Consider the following 20900-nt stretch of genomic DNA (forward strand, 5'->3'; position numbering starts at 1 on the left):
GCACTGATTTTGAAATACGTGGCCAAGAATCAGTAAGACAACTACTAAACTCATACCCTACACTGAGGGTGCACCAGAGCTGGGAGCTGGAGACGAAAGCAGCCTTTGCAGGGATGTAGAGTGTTGAGCATTCCCACCACAAGAAGACAAAGTGGGAGAGGCAATCTCTAAACCCCTAAATCATAAAAAGGGACTTACAAGGTAACATCAGGGTTTTACACATATTTGTGGAGCTAATTACCTCCCCCAAACTTTTTAAGGGTAGAAGGTGAAATGCCCAGCTTCTAACAAATGAATCAGATAGAAAATGACTGAGTGGGATACTGGTATCCCATAGTTTGTAAGTAGAAATACTGATACGACTATGGGTCCTGCTATGAAGAGCCAGAATGTAGGAGCACCCCACTCAGAGTCATGATGACCATAATGAATCGTATTTAATCTTTTTTAAAAAGTTATTTTATTTTAATTGTATGTGGACACAATAAATTTTATTTATTTATTTTTATGTGGTGCTGAGGATCAAACCCAGTGCCTCACACATAGGTAAGCATTCTACCACTGAGCCACAACCCCAGCCCTTCATATTTAATCTTCATGACCAAACATGATTTGTATTTGAGATGTTGATAAGGAATTGCCTTATCAGTTAGTTACCTAGATTGATGTAAGCATCAGTCTCATGGGAGTTGCTGTGTGATCCACAAAGCAACATTGATCTTTGAATTATTTTGACAGAAACATGTCTGACTTGCTGCAGGCAGGAGACTTCAAATACCTGTCACAGATGTTCACTCAGATCACTTTATATTTATTGGTGTTTATGCTTAAACTCTGTTTGATATGCAAAATGGCCTCTTGTAGGCAGGTGACATAAAACATTGAAAAATAAACAGAAAGGAATAATGGACAATTCTGTCCCAAGTAATATTATAGTATAGCATTTTCAAAAGATGTCAGTCTTTTTGCAAACAAACAGATTCATTACATCTTATAGAACCACAGTGGAAAACAGCATATTCTCCCCATTTAAAAGATGGAGAATCTGAAAATAAGCTTTAGGAACTCAAAATCATTCCTGTAAGAAAAAAGCAGAAAAGTGCCAAAGGAAGCCATACGTTGATTAAATGTCTGCTTATATACTTCTAATGGAATACCATTCCAACCTTGTGATGCATATACTGAGATCAGAAAAAAAAATTCTCTACCAAGAAACTTTCTACCACTGGTAACACCCACAAATGCTCTTTTGTGCATTCTCTAGTCCCAGGTATAAGCACCTGTGCTCATATTACGTATAACTTCTGTAGAAGAACAGGTCCCTATCAGAACTGTGGCTGCAGGTGATAAAGAACTAGCTCAAGCACAAAGGGAGATCTGTGGGCTCATGTATAGACATGGATGGGGGGAATATTGTCTTAAGTTTCTAAACTTTGTTTTCAGATTCTCCATCTTTAAAATGGGGAGAATATACTGTTTTCCACTGTGGTTCTTTAAGATGTAATGAATATATTTGGTTGCAAAAAGACTAACATCTCTGAAAATGCTAAACCATAATATTACTTGCACTAAAACATGAAATCCAAATCACCAGGATGATTCCTCCCTATACCTCTTGTGTATTTGTGCCAGATTCTTTATTTCCAACATTAGCTAAGCTGGTTGGTTGTGTGTGTGTGTGTGTGTGTGTGTGTGTGTGTATGCATGAATAATGAGAGTGGGTATTAAAACCAGACAAATTCTTTTAGCTTTGTGGCCAAAGAAGAGTAAGAAAACTGACTTCTCTCTCATTTATTGTTTTTAAATGTTGTAGAAATAATCTAAATGGTACATCCTGGATCATGTGCTAATATCTGGGAATGAGCAAAGTAGACAGAGGAGAGGTATCAGAAGTGGCATATCCTGGGAATCTGCCCACTCCTTTAGCCAGGGGGTAAGTCTGTTTCTAGAGAGTAAACACAGATAGATGCTAGGCAAACAGGAGACACTCCGAAATGCAACAAAACTCAACAAACTACTGGGAAATTAATTAATGTATGTCTATCATAAAGGAAAATATTAGGTGAGAGCAAAAAAATTAACACATGAAAACTTCATTATTTTTCTAGGAACAAGGTGTGGACTTTAGTTAGGTAATGATTCATTTGCTTGTTTTAGAAGGACAATATCTCTTCTTTGGTAAGATAAAGAGAAAAGAAGCAATTTGATTAAAAGTGATAATGGATGCCTTTACCGTTAGCTATTCCAACAACATCTCTATTGCATAATTCACATCTTTAACTGCATCATCCCCAAGTGAGAAACAGGACAAGTACACTGATCTCTATCAACTTGGAATCTTTATTGTATTTCTTAATGCAGTTCTTAACATTATAGTACACTCTCTGATCAAGAATATTAAAACATCTATTTAAGTTTTGCCAATGTTTAGAACTTTTTTAGAATCACATCATGTTAAAGTAACAGACTGGAATGATAAACAAGTAAGTTTGAACATATAACAACCATCAATAACATAACTTTTTTCTAAATCATAACTCTAATATAGATAAATATTACTCTCAGTGGAACTTGTACATTCTAAGATTTATTTTAAAAGTACTATGCAGTCAGCCAGAAAGGCTGTCTTTTGTGCAAAGTGTGCTACTCACAAAAAAATCTCTCTTCTTCCTTGAATATTGTACATAACACAATTCTAGGCATACCTGAAGAGGAGTGAGTTCCAATAACAGTCATCACCTAAAAACGTGCATAAATTCCTTCCAGAGGAATGATATATTGCATGGTATTCTGCCTTCCTCTGTCCAGAGACCTGCTGTCTGGACTGGTTTCAGGGTGTCTAGACTTTCTCCCATCAGATGCCCAGGATACTTCTGAAGCAATCCCCCTGGTATTGAGGAAACCTCTGAAGAAACGTCCTTTACAAGATTAATCTGCCATGTCTATCCCCTGACATTAAAAATTCACCATCTCTTCAAATCTCAGGTTTGTCCATCATTATTTCCCCAGCTTGATTATGGCTGAATTAAAAGTACTTTATTAAAGGAAGTAGCTTAGGCAGAAAAACCACTGCTCTGTAGAAAAGTCATTCAATATTTAGAAACTTTTCTGAGCAGAAATCAGAGCCTAAAAAAAATGTATCTTTTATTATTTTATTTTTTTTAACTCTGCTGTCACTGTGATTAAGGACTCATGACAAATTACCACAATTCTTCTTGACCTAGGAGGAGGTATTGTATAAGTAGTCCACTGGGCCTCTGTAACAGGGAAGTAATCTTAAGGATCCAACTAGATAGAAAGAAATAGTGCACTGTTTAAAACAGAGAAAACTGTCCTAGCAGATCAGTTAGGTTTCTAGCCCTCTTCCCATAGTTAGCTTAGCCTTTGGCAAAGCACAGATGGATGGTTAGTTGTCTATTACGGCAGCTTCTTGATGGTATGTCAACAGCAATAGATCCTACACCTTTTGGTCTTTCCCACAAACAAGTTACTTCTTCTGCCAAAGACATCCCTGCTTGTTTTCTTGGGTATCTATTTAGCTACAAGAAGGATGGGAGGAAGGAGGATGGTCTGGGCAGACCGTAGGCAAAAAATCAGAGGAGCCTGAAGGGAAAACAATCATGAAGATAGTATTCTTCCTAATCACATACATATTATTTTTCTTTCACAAGTACTAAACCATAATTGAGGTATAAGGGAAAGCATACCAATGAAACTCTTCCTAGGGCCCATCTTAGTAAATACTGCATATAACTTAGCATAGCACACATGAAAAAGATACATCCAATGTGAGCACCAATGGTAAAGACAACCTTCTAAGCACTTAGAAAATAAGATAATCATAAATGTTTTCCTTTTGTTTTTCATTAAAGTATCATAGTACACTTGAGAGAACAAAATCTATATGGCTGCATAAATCATGAAATACCAGACAAAAACTAGTCAAAAACTGCTTGTTAAATATACAATTATGATCCTGACATTCTTTCAATTAAATCCTCTGTGCTTAAATTGAAAAACTAGCAGCCTGGGGCCAACGTCTACTCCATATTTCAAGTTGTGATTTGCTGCATTGGCATGAGTTTTGGTGAAACCTGGTAAAAGAAAAAGGAAAAAAAAATCAAATCATGAAAAACCACATGGTATGTACAACTTTAAATTTCCAAACCCAAATGATAAAGGCAATTAGCAAACTTGCTATGGACATTGCCTAGAGTTTCACTATTATTTTTCATTCTGAAACACCAACACAGGGAACTCCTGTTCTGTTTGCATTTGGAGTCTTTAGGGGTTTTCATCCTTCTTGTATTACAATTCCATATTAAAGACAACTGGGCAAGGCAGCAAAGAGGGTGCAGAAAAGGAGCAGAGAGACAAACAAAGGGTCCTGCTCTCCAAGACCTCCACTGCATGGATCAGGGATCTCCAAGACTGATGCCTCAGAGACTTATTCAAGACCCAGTGCCAAGCACAAGTCTCTATGTTCTCCAAACATAGAGATCCCGTCAATCTGCAATTTATGTAATCTGTGGGCCACGTGGATACACAGTAATGAAAATCTATGATCAATGATAACTCTTACCAGAAATTTCATCGTCAGGACAGAAATGATGCAAAAGCAGTAAAAGGACTCCAAGTCACTACAAAGAGGTGGGAACAGCACTAACTATTTAACACTATTAAATCTTGATTGTAATTACGTGAAGTGTCTAGAACAGCAAGTACATTCCTGGGAATCTCATTAAAGTACAGAAAAATGAGAACAGGTCTACACTCACAGCATGGATGAAGCAGAAATATGGCTTAATTGTGACAGATCATTCAAAGTATGGTACCAGCTCCAGATTTCTTAATTCAATATGGCAAAGATCCATTAGATCCCAGTCAGGAGCAAACACTGGGGAGCACAGTAGCGAATATTAAAACTTAGGTGATTTTCTGAGTATCTCATAGATGTGGCAATGGAAGTGGGCCAAATCAGCATTTTGATTCCAGGTTAAACAATATTTTGTAAAATTAACTAATTAATGAATGAGTGGATGACTAGAGGTAAAGGTCAAAGAACTAGAAAAAAACCTTAAAAAGGTAAAGTCGGTATTAGAAATTGAAAGAACAGGAAATTAATTGGCTCTGATGTGGTTAAATATTTTTAGTTCATTTATAAATAACTGCTGTATTAATCACATGTCAAGAGTTAATGCCCTTTCTTCCACTTTTCTGCTAAAATGAATAATAACACTAAAAAAATAAACAAAATTTTAAAAAAGAATAAAGATCAGCATAGTTTGTCATACAGCTTAGGATGAGAGATCATTCAACCTTGCCTTTTTTTTTGGTACCAGGGATTGAACCCAGAGACACTTACATCCCCAGCCCTTTTTAATATATTTTTTTAGAGACAGGATCTTGCTAAGTTGTTGAGGGCCTCACTAAATGGTTTTGAACTTGTGATCATCCTGCCTCAGCCTCCTGAGCCACTGGGATTACAGGCGTGCACCTAGACTCCTGGTTTAGCCTTGCCATTTCTAAGAGCAGATGTATAACAGACAAAATAATGGATACATAATAACTAGCTAAGAGTGCCATTCCACACGCATAGACCTTCACCTCTACTGAAGAGAAGACAAATGAGCTCTGAGTAGGGAAGTGTGTCTCACAAACAACTCCTTTTCTTCTTTTAACAATACAGCATTTGTGGAATTAATTAAGTGAAATAAAATTGTTCTTTCTTGAAAACAGATAATCTCTAATAGGCATTTAATTTGTTAATACTTTCATTTTTTTTTCTTTTTTTATGTGTTCTAATTAGTTACACATGACAATAGAATGCATTTGACACATCATACATAAATGGAGCATAACTTCTCATTCTACTGGTTGTACATGTTGTAGAATTACAACATAATAACTTAATTTTAAATACTAAATACCTGATCCCTTTCCTTGTGTTGGTTCCATTCTGAGCTCTTAATATCACTCATATCCTCAATGTGAAAATGGACTTTTATTGGAAAAGATGATGATGAAGCTTTCTGTAGACTTGACTCATCTTGTCTCTTTGGTAATAAAAAATATACTAAACTACCATTTCTCATTTCTGTTCTCACAGTTTCATCAACATTGTAAGTCTATACAAACCAAAGCACATTATTCTGACAGTGTGATCCACAGGCTGAGCAGAAGACATGATTTAAGTATAGACGATGAGCCAATAATTTGTCTTCCCAGTCTAATGACATCCCAAGAGTATACTGTTTAATTCTAGTATAATGCCAGTTCATAATAGATTTTGAGAATACAAACTTATTGAATTTGGCAAAGAATTTCTACAGCAGGCTTCTTTCAGATTCCATGGCAAGCATATAAATAAGCAATGCTCTTATTTAATTTTTCTGCCACTGGTAGTTTAGGTGTGTTCTTGCCTGGGGAATAAGACCAAGACCCTTAGGAGTAAGAGCTATGCCAATTGGTGTATTTTTTTCCCCCACATTTCACAGCTGGGTGTGACATACACTGAGTGATTAATAACAGATGGAGCTGTGGTGCGCTCGGGGGTAGAGTGCTTGTCTAGCATGCCATGAGGTCTTGGGTTCAACCCCCAGCACTGTGAAGATAGACAAATAAATAAATAATGTGAGGTGACAAGTGATCACTGGAAGTTTATTCTACCATATATATTCTCATGGTTTAAATTTATTATAATAAAACAAAGAATTATTCTATTTCAAAAAAGATCTACAGACATTTATGGTAAAGAAAACCTATTTCATGTAACTTAAGCATTCATCAGAAAAGAAAGATGAATAACAATTGAATCCACTAGTCACTGCAAAATGATATTTTAGAGATAATGGAATTTAAATGGTAGGATATCACCTTTCCTTTTCATTTCTTTCTATTTTGACCCATCAAGTTACTAGCTCAGTGAATGATGTAAGTACAGATATAAACAAAGGAATTTGACAGTTTCATTAGCTTGTCACAGTTTTAATATGAGGAAATGTGCAATATCATTTTGACTCTTTGAAATGAATTATGACTTAATAAATATTTGGAAGACAGACTTCTTTCAAAATGTGAGGGTGATGGGAGGAAAAATAAGCCAAAGGATTCCTTAGTTGTGAAATTGTTGGGTGCTAGTAGCATAAAAAGAGTTGTCAAAGGAACAATCAACAGAGTGAACACATGACTTATGGGGAGAAAGTACTCTCAAAACACGTATCTGACAAGAGGTTAACATCAAACATATCTAAAGAACTTCTACAACTCAACAAAAACAACAAAAGAATATCGGATAACCTGATTTAAAAAATAGGCATTTAGGGCTGGGGTGGAGTTCAGTGGTAGAGTGCCTGTCTAGCAGGCCCAAGCCCTGGGTTCTATCCCAAACAGCACTGGGGGGAAAAAAAAAAAAAACAGACAAATTCAAAACACAAAAGCAAAACAAAACCAAACAACAACAACAAAAGGCAACTGAATAGACAAAGAAAATACACAAATATCCAACAAATGTATGAAAACATTCTGAACGTCATAGATCATCAGAGAAATGCAAATCAAAGTCACAATGAGCTATCTCACACCAGTGAGCATGACCACTATTAAGTAGAAAATAACAAGCAACGGTGAGGTGGTGGGGAAACTGGAATCCATGTGCATTATTGGGGGGAATAAACATTAAGGAAATTTCCCCCTAAATTAAAAGCAGAATCATCATATGATTCCACGATTCTACTTCTGAATACATAACCAAAAAATTTAAAAGAGATAATTATAATTGTATATCCATGCTCTTTTGCAACATAATTCATAATATTCAAGAAGTAGAAGCAATTCAAATGTCTACCAAGAAATGAGTGGATAAAGTGTGGGTCTACCCACATGGAAAAGGCAAACTTTGAAAAAGTTAATCCTGTTACAACAGGGACAAACCTCAAACCTGACATATGCAAGCTAAATAAGCCAGTCAACAAAGGGCAAATACTGTACTGTTTCACTCACAAGAAGTATCTGAAGTAGTCAAAACTATAGAAACAAAGTAGAACAGATGGGCAAGAGCTGGAGAGAGTGAAGAGAGGGAAGTGGTGCAGAGTGGAATAGAATTCAGTGTTGCAAGATGAAAAAGTTCTAGATCTGCTGTGTAGCTATGTGCATACATTTACTACTACATTTGCCCATTCACTTGCATACTTAAACATGATTAAGACGATAAATTTTATGTAATATGTTTTTTCTAATCACAGTTAAAGAAAAAGAAAGATAGAAAGGCATGACAGAATGCCACCACAGACAAGCATTTTGGAGCATGAATGGGTGCCCATGGCTCTACCACTCAACAGCACTGAGGTAGAGCATCTATTCCCTTCCTGTCTCATTTCATGCCCATTAGTTAACACCCTGGCCTCTAGTATGTCCCCAGGGACTCAGATGGAAAGGAACTGCAGCCTTTGAAGTTCACTCTGACTCTTCTTCCTTGGGATCAGCCTTCATGTGGGGAGCATATGCTGCTTTGCTTTTGGGCATGTGGAAGGAAGCTCAGCAGTAAGTCTCCTCGGGTGTAGGAGGCTGTGGTTTTCTCACTCGGCCTATACACAGGAGCCAAAGCCTCTCCACCACTGGGGTTTGTACCCGGGAAGTCCACTGTGGCTGTACATCTAGGCCACATCCTTCACCCTAGCCTCTATAATGATGATGACATTTTACATTTGTCCGGCCAGCTCCATTATCTCTCTCAATGGATTCAGAGCTCAATACCTAAAAACACAGAGGAGCGTCCCTTTCCTCACAGCAATTACACGTTGAGGGAGAGTGATCATATGGAAGCAGATCTCTGTCCATCGAGGGGTGCCTCCTCTAGCTGTGAATTACCCTTTCACCATGTAAGATTATTTTTGGAGTGTACTGAAGGTTCCAGAAAGAGAGTCAATATTTGCATTTCTATGACTAAATTTACACAGCCTCCTTTGGAGTTCATTATAACTTTAGATATATTCCCTGTTAGCTTTCTGTCACCGTGACCAAACGCCTGAGATAAACAACTTCAAAGGAGGAAATGTTTATTTTGGCTCATGGTGTCAGCGGTTTAGCCCACAGCCGCTTGGTCTTGTTGCTTTTTGGGCCTATCACCAGGCAGTACATCATGGCAGAAGCACATGGCTCCTGGTGGCCAGGAAGCACAGAAAATGAGATCAAGAAGTCAGGGTCTCAGTGTTCTCTTCAGGTTTACACCCGCAATGAACTACTTCTTCCAACTAGGACCCATCTCCTAGTTCCATCAGCTGGGGACCAAGAGGTTCGGCGGGGTGCATTTATAATCCAAAGTGTGATGGTCATTACAGACTTTTTTAGGAGAAGCTATTTCATGTGGCATTTAAAGAATTAATTACACTATGATAAATTGGAAAAGTCCTTTTTTTAAAAGCCCAAATATTCATCATAATCATTCTTTTTTAATAACCTGAAACCATACATTTGTCAGATCCTATTATATAATGCTAGCATATTTCATCTTTTTCATTGAGATTCTCGGTATTTTCTCAATCAACCAACATCCATATTCTGTATCTTTTGCCCATTCACTTGCCTGTATTGTCAGGTCTGCAGACATTTTACAACACATTTTAAATTGCTTTGCACTAGATTTTCACCTTTTGCTTTATTAGGCAATAACCAAACTAATTATTCCCTTCTAGAATCTTCACTGCCAGGTACACATTGAAAGCTGAGCTATTGGGTCTTTTCTTAAACATAATTCTTTTCTGTATATGCTGGGGATTGAACCCAGGGCCTCACTTTATCACTAAGCTACATCGAAAGCCCTCAAAGAAAAATGAGGAACTGATAGAGTCACATAGAATATAATGCTACCCATGTAGTAAAAAGCACATCTTCTGAATTACAGCACGGAATAATTCCTGGATTATCACAAAAGAAATATTATCCTCAATGTGATTTTTATTATTAAATATATCCTTTTGATAATCCAGCTATTATGCTTTTTATTAATCAGAGCCCTCCAGTCTCTAGCCTCATGGAGAAACCACCTGCTCTCAGTGATTTCCTCTGTCAGGGTCTAAAGAGATGCCATCCATCATCAGATCCCCAAAAGCTAGTTCTTCTGTCTGGATGGGTGAGCTGATGTCACACCTTTAAATTGCTGGGACAACAGTGACATACAAACTAACACTTCATCTCAACAACCTATGGACACAAGATTGCATGTCACTGTTGAAAGGAAAGATGGGACTGGGAGGAAGATGGTGGCTACAGAGACACTCCAGTGGTCACCTCCTCACAGAGAAATGGATTTGGCAGTTTTCCACATACCAAACCACCTTCAGCAGAGCTCAGGAAGCCGGCGTTAGACAATATAATGCCTGATTTTACCATAATGAATGAGAAAAGATGCAATGAAGAAGGCAGGAAGAAAAAAGTGGCTCATATCTCTACTTCTCCAACTTTACACAGCACAGCAAGAAAAGAGATGTCTCCAGCTTGGAGACAGGGCTGGGTGGGACAGGCAAGACTGAGACCAGGCCTTAGACTTGAAGCCCAGCAACAGGCTCAATGTGGGGAAACCCAGTGGTAGCCTCACGATTCCTGCTCTAGGCCAGTACCTGCAAATTGAGCCTCTGGCCCCTCCTCTGCCACATGGCCACAGGGCTGCCTCCACCACCTTAGGTATAGAGAGGAGCAAGATTCTCCCCAGTGGGTAGGGCAGGAAAGTGAGCACAGGGTTGTGTCTTGAAACTGAGGGTTGGGCTGATTGAAACCAAACACTTGGCAGATCCTAGCAGTCTCTGTCCCCAGGCCAGGGCCTACAGCCAGAGCCTCTGAGCCTACAACAGTGCCAGGTGGAAAGAAGGCATTTGATAAAATTCAGCATTCCTTCATGATTAAAACAAAAAAGGAAGAAATGTACCTCAACATAATACAGACCATATATAATAAGCCAGCAGCTAACATCATACTTATAGGGAAAAGGCTTTCTCTCTAAGATCTGGAACAAGACAAGGATGGATGCTCACTTTAACTAGTTTTGCTTAACATAGCATTGGATATCCTAGTTAGAGCAATCATGCAAGACAAAGAAATAGAGGGCATCCAAATTGGAAAGAAGTAGCCAAATTGTCATTGTTTCTATATGATTTTATATAGTCAACCCCAAAGATTTCTCCAAATAATACTATTAGTGCTAATAAATGATTCAGTAAAGTTGCAGGATAAAAATTCAACATATGAAAATCAATAGCATTACTATACACCAATAGTAAATTATCTGAAAAGAAGCCAAGAAAGCAATTGAAATTGTAATAGCTACAGAGAAAATTATTTAGGAATAAATTTAGCCCCCCCCACAAAAAAGTGAAAAATCTCTACAATGAAAATTATGAAACATTGATGAAAGTATTTGAAGAGTATAAAAAGAAAATTTTGTGTTCATGAACTGGAAGAATCAATATTGTTAAAATGTTCATACTACCAAAGTGATCAATGCAATCTCTATCAACATAACATGCACTTTCTTCACAAAATAAGAGGGAAAAAATCCTAAAATTTGTATGGAACCACAAAAAACTTCAAGTAGCCAAATCATCTTAAGCAAAAAGAACAATGCAACTACAGATCATCATATTAAGCAAAATAAGCCAAAGAAAGACAAGAACTGCATGTTTTCTCTCATATACGGAATCTGATGCGGGGGCTGGGGGAGAAAACATGAAAATAGAAGGGAGACTTCTATTTTCTATTAAAAAAAGAGGAAAGGGATCAGGGGGTGGGGTGAAGAGAGTAGGAAGGGCTACAGGGGATGGAAATGATTCAAGTTATATGCATGCATGAACATACCATGATGAAACCTATTGTTCTGCATTGTCAACATGCACTAATAAAAAGAAAAGAAAAGAAAAAAGCAGGAGGCATTACACAACCTGACTTCAAAATACCTTACAAAACTATAGTAATTAAAAACAACATGACATTGGCATAAAAACAGTCACATAGACCAATGAAACAGAACAGAGATCCTAGAAGTCAAAACCACACATCTCTAGTCACCTGATCTTTGACAAATGTGCTAAGAACATGCATTGGAGAAGGGAATTTTTTTCAATAAATAGTGCTAGGCAAACTGGGTAACTATATGCAGAGGAATGAAACTAGACCCCTACCTCTCATCGGTTCTAAAAAACGGACTAAAGACATAAATGTAAGATCTGTAACTATAAAACTAGAAGAAAACAGAGAAACACTTCAGGACATTGGAATGGGCAAGTCATTTTTGGATAAGACTCCAAAAACACAGGAAACAAAAGCAAAGGTACACAAATAAGATTACAGTATACTAAAAAACTTTTGCACAGCAAAGGAAATAAGTAATAGACAACCTACAGAATGGGAGATATTTGTAAACTATACATCCAACAAACGGTTAATATTCAGGATATATAAGAAACTCAAACAACTCAATAGCACAAAATCTCAAATAATCCAATTAAAAAATGGGCAATAGACTTAAACAGACATATCTTAAAGGAAGACACACAAATGGCCAACAGATAAATGAAAAAATTCTTAACTCACTAATAATCAAAGAAATGCAAATCAAAACCACATTGAAATATCACCTAACTAGAATGTCAAGTGATATCCTTCTCTACACAGCTAAGATTATGAGTGAGTAGAAAAAAAAATAGCAAGTGTCAGTAAGAATGTAAAGAAAAAACACACACTGGAGGAGGTGTAAATTAGCACCACCACTGAGGAAAACAGTGTGGAGGTTCCTCAAAAACAATAACAACAACAAAAAAACTTAACAACAGAACTATCTTATGGTTCAACAATCCCATGACTGGATATATATCCCAGGAAATAAAATCTCTGTGTTAAAGAGACATCTCTACTCTCATATTTACTGCACCAATATTCACAACAGCTAAGAAATGGAAACACCCTAGTGTCCATCAGCTGGTGATTGAATAAAGAAAATATGGTACATCTACATAATGGAATACTATTCAGCCATAAAATGGATGAAATCCTGTCATTTGAGACAACAAGCATAGAAGTGGAGATCATTGTGTTAAATGAAGTAAGCCAGGCACAGAAAGACAGGTACTGCATGATCTTACACATGAGAGGGATCAAAAAAATTGGGTTCAATCCCCAGCACAACACACACACACACACACACAAAAGTTGTTCTCACAGAGGTTGACAGCAGAACAGTGATTCCCAGAGGCTTCAGAGAGTAGGGGAAAGGAAGTGATAAAAGAGATTGATAAATAGGTGCTGAGTTATAGTGAGACAAGAGCAAAACGTTCTGGTGTGCTATTGCACAGCAGTGTGACTACAGAGAATGATAATGTGCTTCATATTTCAAAAAGATAGAAGAAAAGATTTTGAATGTTACCAACATAAGGAAATGGTGTTATAAGAAGTGGATATATTTATCCTGCCTTGAACATTACAGAATGTAAACATGTACTGAAACATCAAACAACGTGTACTGAAACATCAAAAACCCCATAAACAAGTATAACTTTTATATATCAGTTAAAAACAATTATAATGAAAAGAAGGAGTGGTACTAAAATGTAAGAGAGAACACAGATATCTTTCATTGTATAAAGATAGGAAAATTAGCACTTTTTTTTTTTGCAAAAGTACAAGAATTCATCTTTTTCATTTCTGATTTACCCACATGAATTAAAATAACTAACTAGGGTCTTCTATTGTATATTCTTGTTAATATACATTGAAAATTCTATGGATGTTAAAAATGCTACCTGACAAAGAAGTTAACTCTTTCACATTGAAAAGGGAAGGAAAAAAGAAAGAAAGAAAGAAAGAACAGCTGATTAAGAACTGTTTGCAAATACTTAAAGAGTATAAACAAATCCCTCTTTTCCACCTTGATGAAATTGGAAAACTAATTAAAGATGCACTTTCCAATCGAAGTATTACTGGGAGACTTCTTTTTTTTTCCAAAAGGAAACTCAGAAAAGGTTAATAGACAAAGACCTTCGTACAGAAACACTTATTATATGGATAATGAATTATGCAACTTTTGTTTTAAAGAAATTTGTTATGCACTGATAAATACAAGCCAAGCATGTAGCACGCATAAAGTTATATGGAATCTACACATGACTATCAAATAATTGTTGTTAAATTTGTTTCTTCAAGATGGGTAGTTGCAACATGAATGTATTTTCTTCTCCTTGCAATAATATTCCATTTTAAATAGTAGACTGGTTCTTTAAAAAGGGTCTGAGAATTGAATCTTTCCTCTGTTGTTTCAGAGACGTTATTACTTTTACTTTGGTTAACTTTAAATGGACTCAGTTGTCCATTAAACCACTGGGTTTAAAAATAAGGAAGCATAATTTCTCCACCTGTGGCTCACACTTTTGAGTTAATCAAATTTAACCACAGCTGACATATACTCAAAGAACAGTGACCCCCCCAGGGACTTTGCAGCAAGTAGCTTGGAAGTCAAGCCAGCCCTGTTTCCAACAACTTCTGCTGGCTCCTCACTCTCCTGCTTCAGACTCCTGAGCCAAGCTCTGGCCCATGAGTCAGAGCAGGGCTCCTGCTCCCTCCTGCTCTCATCAGCAGGCACCCTTCCTTCCACTGTTGTACACTGCAAAGGTCAACTCCCAAAATGATCACAAATTAATGGTTCACGTCCTGTAAACACACATCCGGGAGCCTGTGATGTTGCACAAAAGGCCGGGTTAGCTCACAGAGACACTTACAGCAAAATCACACCCAGTGCTCTTTTGTATGTCGTCCACTGTCAAGCCTTCCCAGAGCTCGATCAGAGTCAGCCCTTTCTTACTGTCCACGTCAAACACAGCCTGTGGGAGACAAGAAAATGACAATGACAATTTTCATCAGCATAATTATTTTACAGTACAAAACAAATAACCTCCCAAGTTTTTTAAAAGACAGACAAGATCTAGGACAAAAGACTCTGAGAATCAGCAATGAAAAAAATGTCAACTTTAAGCATATAAATGAACGTCAACTCCCTAATCAGCAATTAGATGCAGAACACTATCGGTGTCGAAGAGACAACTGTTGACTCTTGGTGGCATTTGTTAGTATTGTAACCCAAGTCTAACACTTTTGGTGAAATGATCTGAAGAAAGAAAAAAATGAAGAAGGGGAAGGAGGGAGGCAGGGGATATCTGAATGGAGAAAGGACAGGGATGATTAAAAAAAAAATGTTGATAAATGGTGTTAGGTGAAGAATTACAGGAAACAAGATAGGGTAATCTGAAATGCCTAAAGGTAATATAAAAAAAGAGTTATCCTGGCTGTGACAAACAAGAGAACCAGTCCAGGTAACCATTAAACTATGAGCTGTTAAAACGCTCCCTTTAAAATCTATGAAAATACTTACATCCCAAGAGGAGAGTATGAAAATCTCCTCTGGTATGCAAATCTGATGCAAATCAAACGTAGACGCTATGCTCAGTGCAAGCATGAGACACCAAGCTCACCTTGAACATTTAGTTGCTACATTCTGGTCTAAAGTCCCAGGTGATGGTAGTGACAATTGCCACAGCCTAACCTTAGTGGAAAGGAAGGCATCAATATGACCTTCCACCTCAGCATTCCTGTCTACTGATGGGAAGCTCTAAGCACAACAACCGCTTCCCTGTGACTTTTCCCCCTACTTCTGCAGTGCTCCTCCAGTACGTTAGGCACTGTTCCCTCTTTGAGTTCTCACGGTTAGCTTCCTCTTTCTCAGACTTGAATGTTATGCTTCCCAGATTTTTCTTCTACTCTGGATTTAATTAATTCAAACAGTATTTGCAGGCTGAGAATCTTTATTTTCTTCTTTTTTCCGAGTCCAACTCTGAACTGTCATTTTTAACGATCCTGGCTACAAGGCTAATATCAGGACACAAAAACATGCATAGGAAAGAATGTTGCTTTTAGAGCTGGATGAAAATTACAGCTCTGCTGCACGACAGCTGAGCACCTCTTGGTGAACCTGTCTTTGCATCTATAGGCATGTATCACGAAAAAAACACTCCCCAAGACTGTGATACAGTCAGATACAATAAGAAAACACACTCAAAGTACCAGGCCAGAGACACAGCAGGGGCACGGTACAGCCATGTTCTTACTCCTAAGCAGCTTAACTCATCATTTCTGTGTGAACCCAAACTCTAAAATGATTACTATCTGCAGGTGATTGATATTTTCCCCTAGAAGCAAAACATCCCAGGACCGGAGATGCTTGCCTTCCCTCTTTGCTTGATAACCTGAGAGATTATATTGAAAAAGGTAGTTTACACTTAAGAGGAAATATTTTAGCAAATATTCCTTTTGTTTGCACATTTTTAAAATGCTCCTTAAAAAGAACTATTTTTTTTAGCAGAAATGTGCTTTGGTAATTTAGGAATGTCCACATATTCCATTAACTTACTTCATCTAAAATGACTTTTTTTTAATGGACATCCCCCTTTAGAGAAAATGTGTCTAGAGTCCTATTCAAAATTATTTACTTTTCTCCTGAATTATGAAAAACTGTAAATTTATAAAAATGGAACAAATTAAAAAAAGGACCTCTGGATTATGTTATTAAGAGCAAGCACAGAGGTGATTTAGACAGAATTAGGCATAGTGAATATAAGGTTTCAGTAATCAGGGAGATTAAACTTACAGCAAATTGACTCATTGCTTTAAAAAATTTTAGCATCTTTATCAACCCTTAATTATTTCCCATGATATATTAGAGAGCCAACAATCTATTATTTTTAAAAAGAAGGAAACAACTTACTTTAAAAATATTTAGGAAGATTTCCACTTAGTGCTATAAGCTATAAATAAAACTTGATAAAAATGAAGACTAAAGCCTAAAAATTACCATGAATTATTCTATTATCAAGAATAATTCTGGGCTGTGAGCTGTGGTGCATGCCAATAATCTCAGCTACTTGGGAGGTTGATGTAGGAGAATCACAAGTTCAAGCATGACCCTGTCTCTAAATAAAAAGGGTTGGGGATGTAGCTCAGTACTAGAGCACCCCAGTATTCAATTCCCAATACTGATATAAAAAATATTGAATCAAGAAAGTGCCTCCTTTCCAGTTGACTTATGGGAATTACAACATTTCAACACCTGAAATTCAAATCTGGAACAGAAAGATGACTGCAATGCTTCTCTGATCTGAGCGTCTTTGGGTTGTACCAATGGCCAACATTTTCCATTTAAGAAGAAAATTCTAGAGAGGCACTGAAATACCTGGTGTGTTTTGAAGTCCCCCTATAAGAGAGGCAGAAAGCATTCAAGGAACAAATATAGTTCTTGGCTCAGTGTAGGGTCTATACTGTAATGTGCACCCAAATGATTAAAACTCAATTTTGACTGAGCTTCATAAAATGAAATCCAACGATTTGTACTAGGAAGTACCAAACCAGGAAGGCAAGGAAGTAAAGTAGGAGTGATGAATGTGCCCTTAACTCTGCATATATCATCCAGCTTGACATCTTAATAGTCAAAATGTAGGGATCAATAAAACTCCTCTGATGATATACTCTCAGTTACCAAGGATAGCAGTTCGATTTTGTGTGTATATATTTCCAGAGAGTTGCCCATGAAAAATTTTACAATTAGAAACATTAAATTGATGAATTTTGCTATTCATTTTACCCACAGACTCAATTAATCCTATGACTACTGATGTAATACACTTTCAGGAGGTAATAAAGAATTCTAAAAATGCTTCTAAATAAAAAAGGCTGTGGCGGATATTGGAGGGAATAAAAAGGACAAAGGCTCCCTACCTTCTCTGTAATGATGCGGTTGACACACTCTTTGCCAGTCAGGGGCAACGTACATTTCTCCATGATTTTGTGGACATTTCCCTGTTTAAAAGAAAGAAAGAAAGAAACATCAGAACAAGAAGTTAGGGAGAAATTCTCATTTAGAACTGATGTGACCATGAGACATACAGGAACTATCAGAAAGACTGTCTCCTAGGCACAGGCTATCTTAAAATTTTTACACAGGTAAGATTTGACTTCCTTTCTGGAAGCAGCATCTGTCCCTAAAATAATTTAGGGATGGTGCTACATGAACAGTCAAACGCATACATGATTTCTTTGGGAAAAAAACCCTGCCACAAATTTGGACTCTTGGGCCTTGGGTCTTCTGATGTGCAATCTCACTTCTAATATCCAGCTTATTTTTTCCTTCCAGGGAATGGTCTCTAGGAAAACATGTGAGCAGCTATCTGCCAAGTATAGAAAGCACACATAGAACATAAAAGCTAAGGTCCCTTTTAAAAATAATACATTTAATTTCATTCGTTAAAATGCAATACATACCCAGAAAATAGCAGTATCTTGTCTTTCTACCCAACAGGAATCCATTCCTTTTTCTTTTCTTTTATCCTCATTTCCTCTATATTTCTATACATTTTCTTCTTATATCCACATTTAAAATTATGTTTACCTTGCTATTTGTGTCTTGACTAATTAATTTTATTTATTTATTTTTATTATTATGTGGTGCTAGGGATTGAACCTGGAGTTTTGTACATGCTAGACAAGTGCTCTATCACTGAACAACATCCCCAGTCCTTGGCTAATCAATTTTAAACATTACCTACTGATTTCTTATCATGGTAGAAAAGGACTTAATTCTCTTACAAATGCTACTCCCACCCCCCACTGTCCCCTCCATCATCTTCAATTCTCCCATCTGAACATGTCACAATTTGTAGTTAACTCCATAGTCAAAACTTACATCATTCTGACCTATGACCATATAAAACTGATCACTGCTGGGCCACGCGGTATAGCATATTATGATTATGGTTACTTTTTTTACACAGCTCTTTGCTCTTCCTGGAGTCTGTCTGAGCTTCTGTTTGCTCATTATTGAATGTGAGCTGGTCTAAATGCATGTTTTCCAACTTTCAATTAGCCACAGTACCCTTTCTTCACACATAAAACAAAAAGCAGGATTGAGAGTGGAAACCAGCTTTGTGACTTTCAGATAATTTTCTTCTGATTGTGATTACGCTCCTTTTTTAAGTATCAAACACCAGGAACCTAAATTGCTACTTCCCTTGAGACTGAAGTCTAACTGGTCACACTCTGGATCTTCTCTTAAAAATGGCAAATGCTTCTACTGCTCCCTTCTAGATATAAGCACACCACATACCATGTCACCATTGTCTTTAGCCATCTCATTTTTAACCCATTGGAATACTTACCTGCTACCTAGTTTATATCTCCCCCGGAACTTGCATGAGACCAAGTATATGATCAGAGGCAATGAATTTCTGATAACTGTGTTAAATTAAGATTTTACTTCTTGAGGTAACCAGTTAACTCTGAAACAGCATTCATTTAAAGGTTTTGGTGTACTTATTCAGCGTGAGGCATAGAAGGTATTCAATAGGTTTGGAGTGAATAAATGAATGAATGAATAGCAAAGGAAAGAGAAGTCTACTGGACATCTTGGATGGACTTTTAAAAATGGACAAACTCTATTATCTTAATTCATTCAAAACCAGTGCTAAATACATATGAAATACACAGACATCATACAAGAAAATTTAGAGATATAGAAAGAGAACCTTATTTTCAGTTCATTTCTAATTATCTATTTTCCTTTTGAGATTTCAAATCTGGCACATATCATGGAAGCCAAATTGAACAGCTGATATTAATGATGAATATTCAAACTTCTACAGTTGTCAGGTCTTCTTACGTTTAATATAACTCCAATAAGGCACGTCACAATGAATTCCAAGCTTGACTTCAAACAAAGTGAACAATCTGTAGGCCTCTGAAGAACATTTTCTGCAGGGAACTCTTAATATTGTTCTCATTACGTGAGCAAGGTCTACAGTACCCTTTCTTCACACACATCTGATGTGAAAGCAGCCAATTGGATTTTAATGAACAACCAATTTCATTTTAGGAAAAATCACTCTTTTCGACTGATAGCATCAACTGTGTCCTATGATAGAGACCTTTTATAGATCATTTTCTGCATAAACAAAATGACACAGTGGTAAAAAGTATGGGCTAGAGCCAAAGGACCTGACCCTTTTCCACACTATCTGTGCAAGATCCCTGTGCCCATGCTTCCTCATCCACCTTTTTTCACATAGTTATTGATAGAATTAAGTGAAATTCAACTGTCTGGTAATTAGCAAGTACTCAATAAATGTTAGGTGGTATTGTTTATATACTTTATATTTAACATTTCTATACCTACCCAGGGAATTCAAGGTCCTTTGTGAAGTAATCTGACATAGAATTACACAGAAAATGGCCTAAACACAACTCCCGAGACCCACAAAACTAATTAAAACATGATTCATATTTGGAGGCAAACTGTGAAGCTTGCCTAGGAAAATGGCATCAAGTATAATCTCATAGTTAGAACAATGTAGCTAGATGATTCCATTCACATGTAGCTCCAAGACATAGCAGAGATCAAGGGGAGAGAGAAAATGAGATGCAGAAAGATTTTAAAATGTCACAATTGCAATATTCAACAACAGATTAGCTATGAAGACAAAATACGGCTGACTCCCACTTTAGCACACTGCTCTAACTTCGCGGGGCTGAGCCTTCCAGGGTGGTGTGGCAGCTGCATATATTAGTGATTCACAAAGAAGGAACAATTGCTGAGCTTATAGCATTTAAAAATAAACCCTAATAAAGACAGGCAGTAGAGTGTGACAACAAAGAACACTATATGAGGAACCCAAGGACCTAAACTTTGCCATTAGAAAGCCAGAAAGCCATTCTCTGCACTGCAGTGTTCTCTTGAAGTGCCTCATCCTCCTATGCAATCACTGTAGAAATCAAATGGAATGTTCTGGAATCTATATACCAAAATCCAGGGTTGTGGGGTC

The 20900-nt window shown here is 37.1% G+C and overlaps 1 protein-coding gene across 1 annotated transcript in view; it reads right to left on the reverse strand.

Moving 5' to 3' along the window:
- Positions 1-2320: 2320 nt before the first annotated feature.
- Positions 2321-20900, reverse strand: part of Oxct1 (3-oxoacid CoA-transferase 1) — a 144240-nt gene continuing 125660 nt past the window's right edge. Inside the window, exons 15-17 of the mRNA XM_046468279.2 lie at positions 17806-17886; positions 14760-14861; positions 2321-4094 (exon numbers count right to left, since the gene is read on the reverse strand). Coding sequence (XP_046324235.1) covers positions 4053-4094; positions 14760-14861; positions 17806-17886 — 225 coding nt within the window. The 3' untranslated portion in view covers positions 2321-4052. The remainder of the gene's footprint in view (positions 4095-14759; positions 14862-17805; positions 17887-20900) is intronic.

This window comes from Marmota monax, unplaced genomic scaffold (genome assembly GCF_021218885.2).
Source record: "Marmota monax isolate L192 unplaced genomic scaffold, Marmota_monax_Labrador192_F-V1.1 WCK01_AAM20220418_F8-fsc00120, whole genome shotgun sequence".
In the NCBI taxonomy this organism is placed as follows: Eukaryota; Metazoa; Chordata; class Mammalia; order Rodentia; family Sciuridae; genus Marmota; species Marmota monax.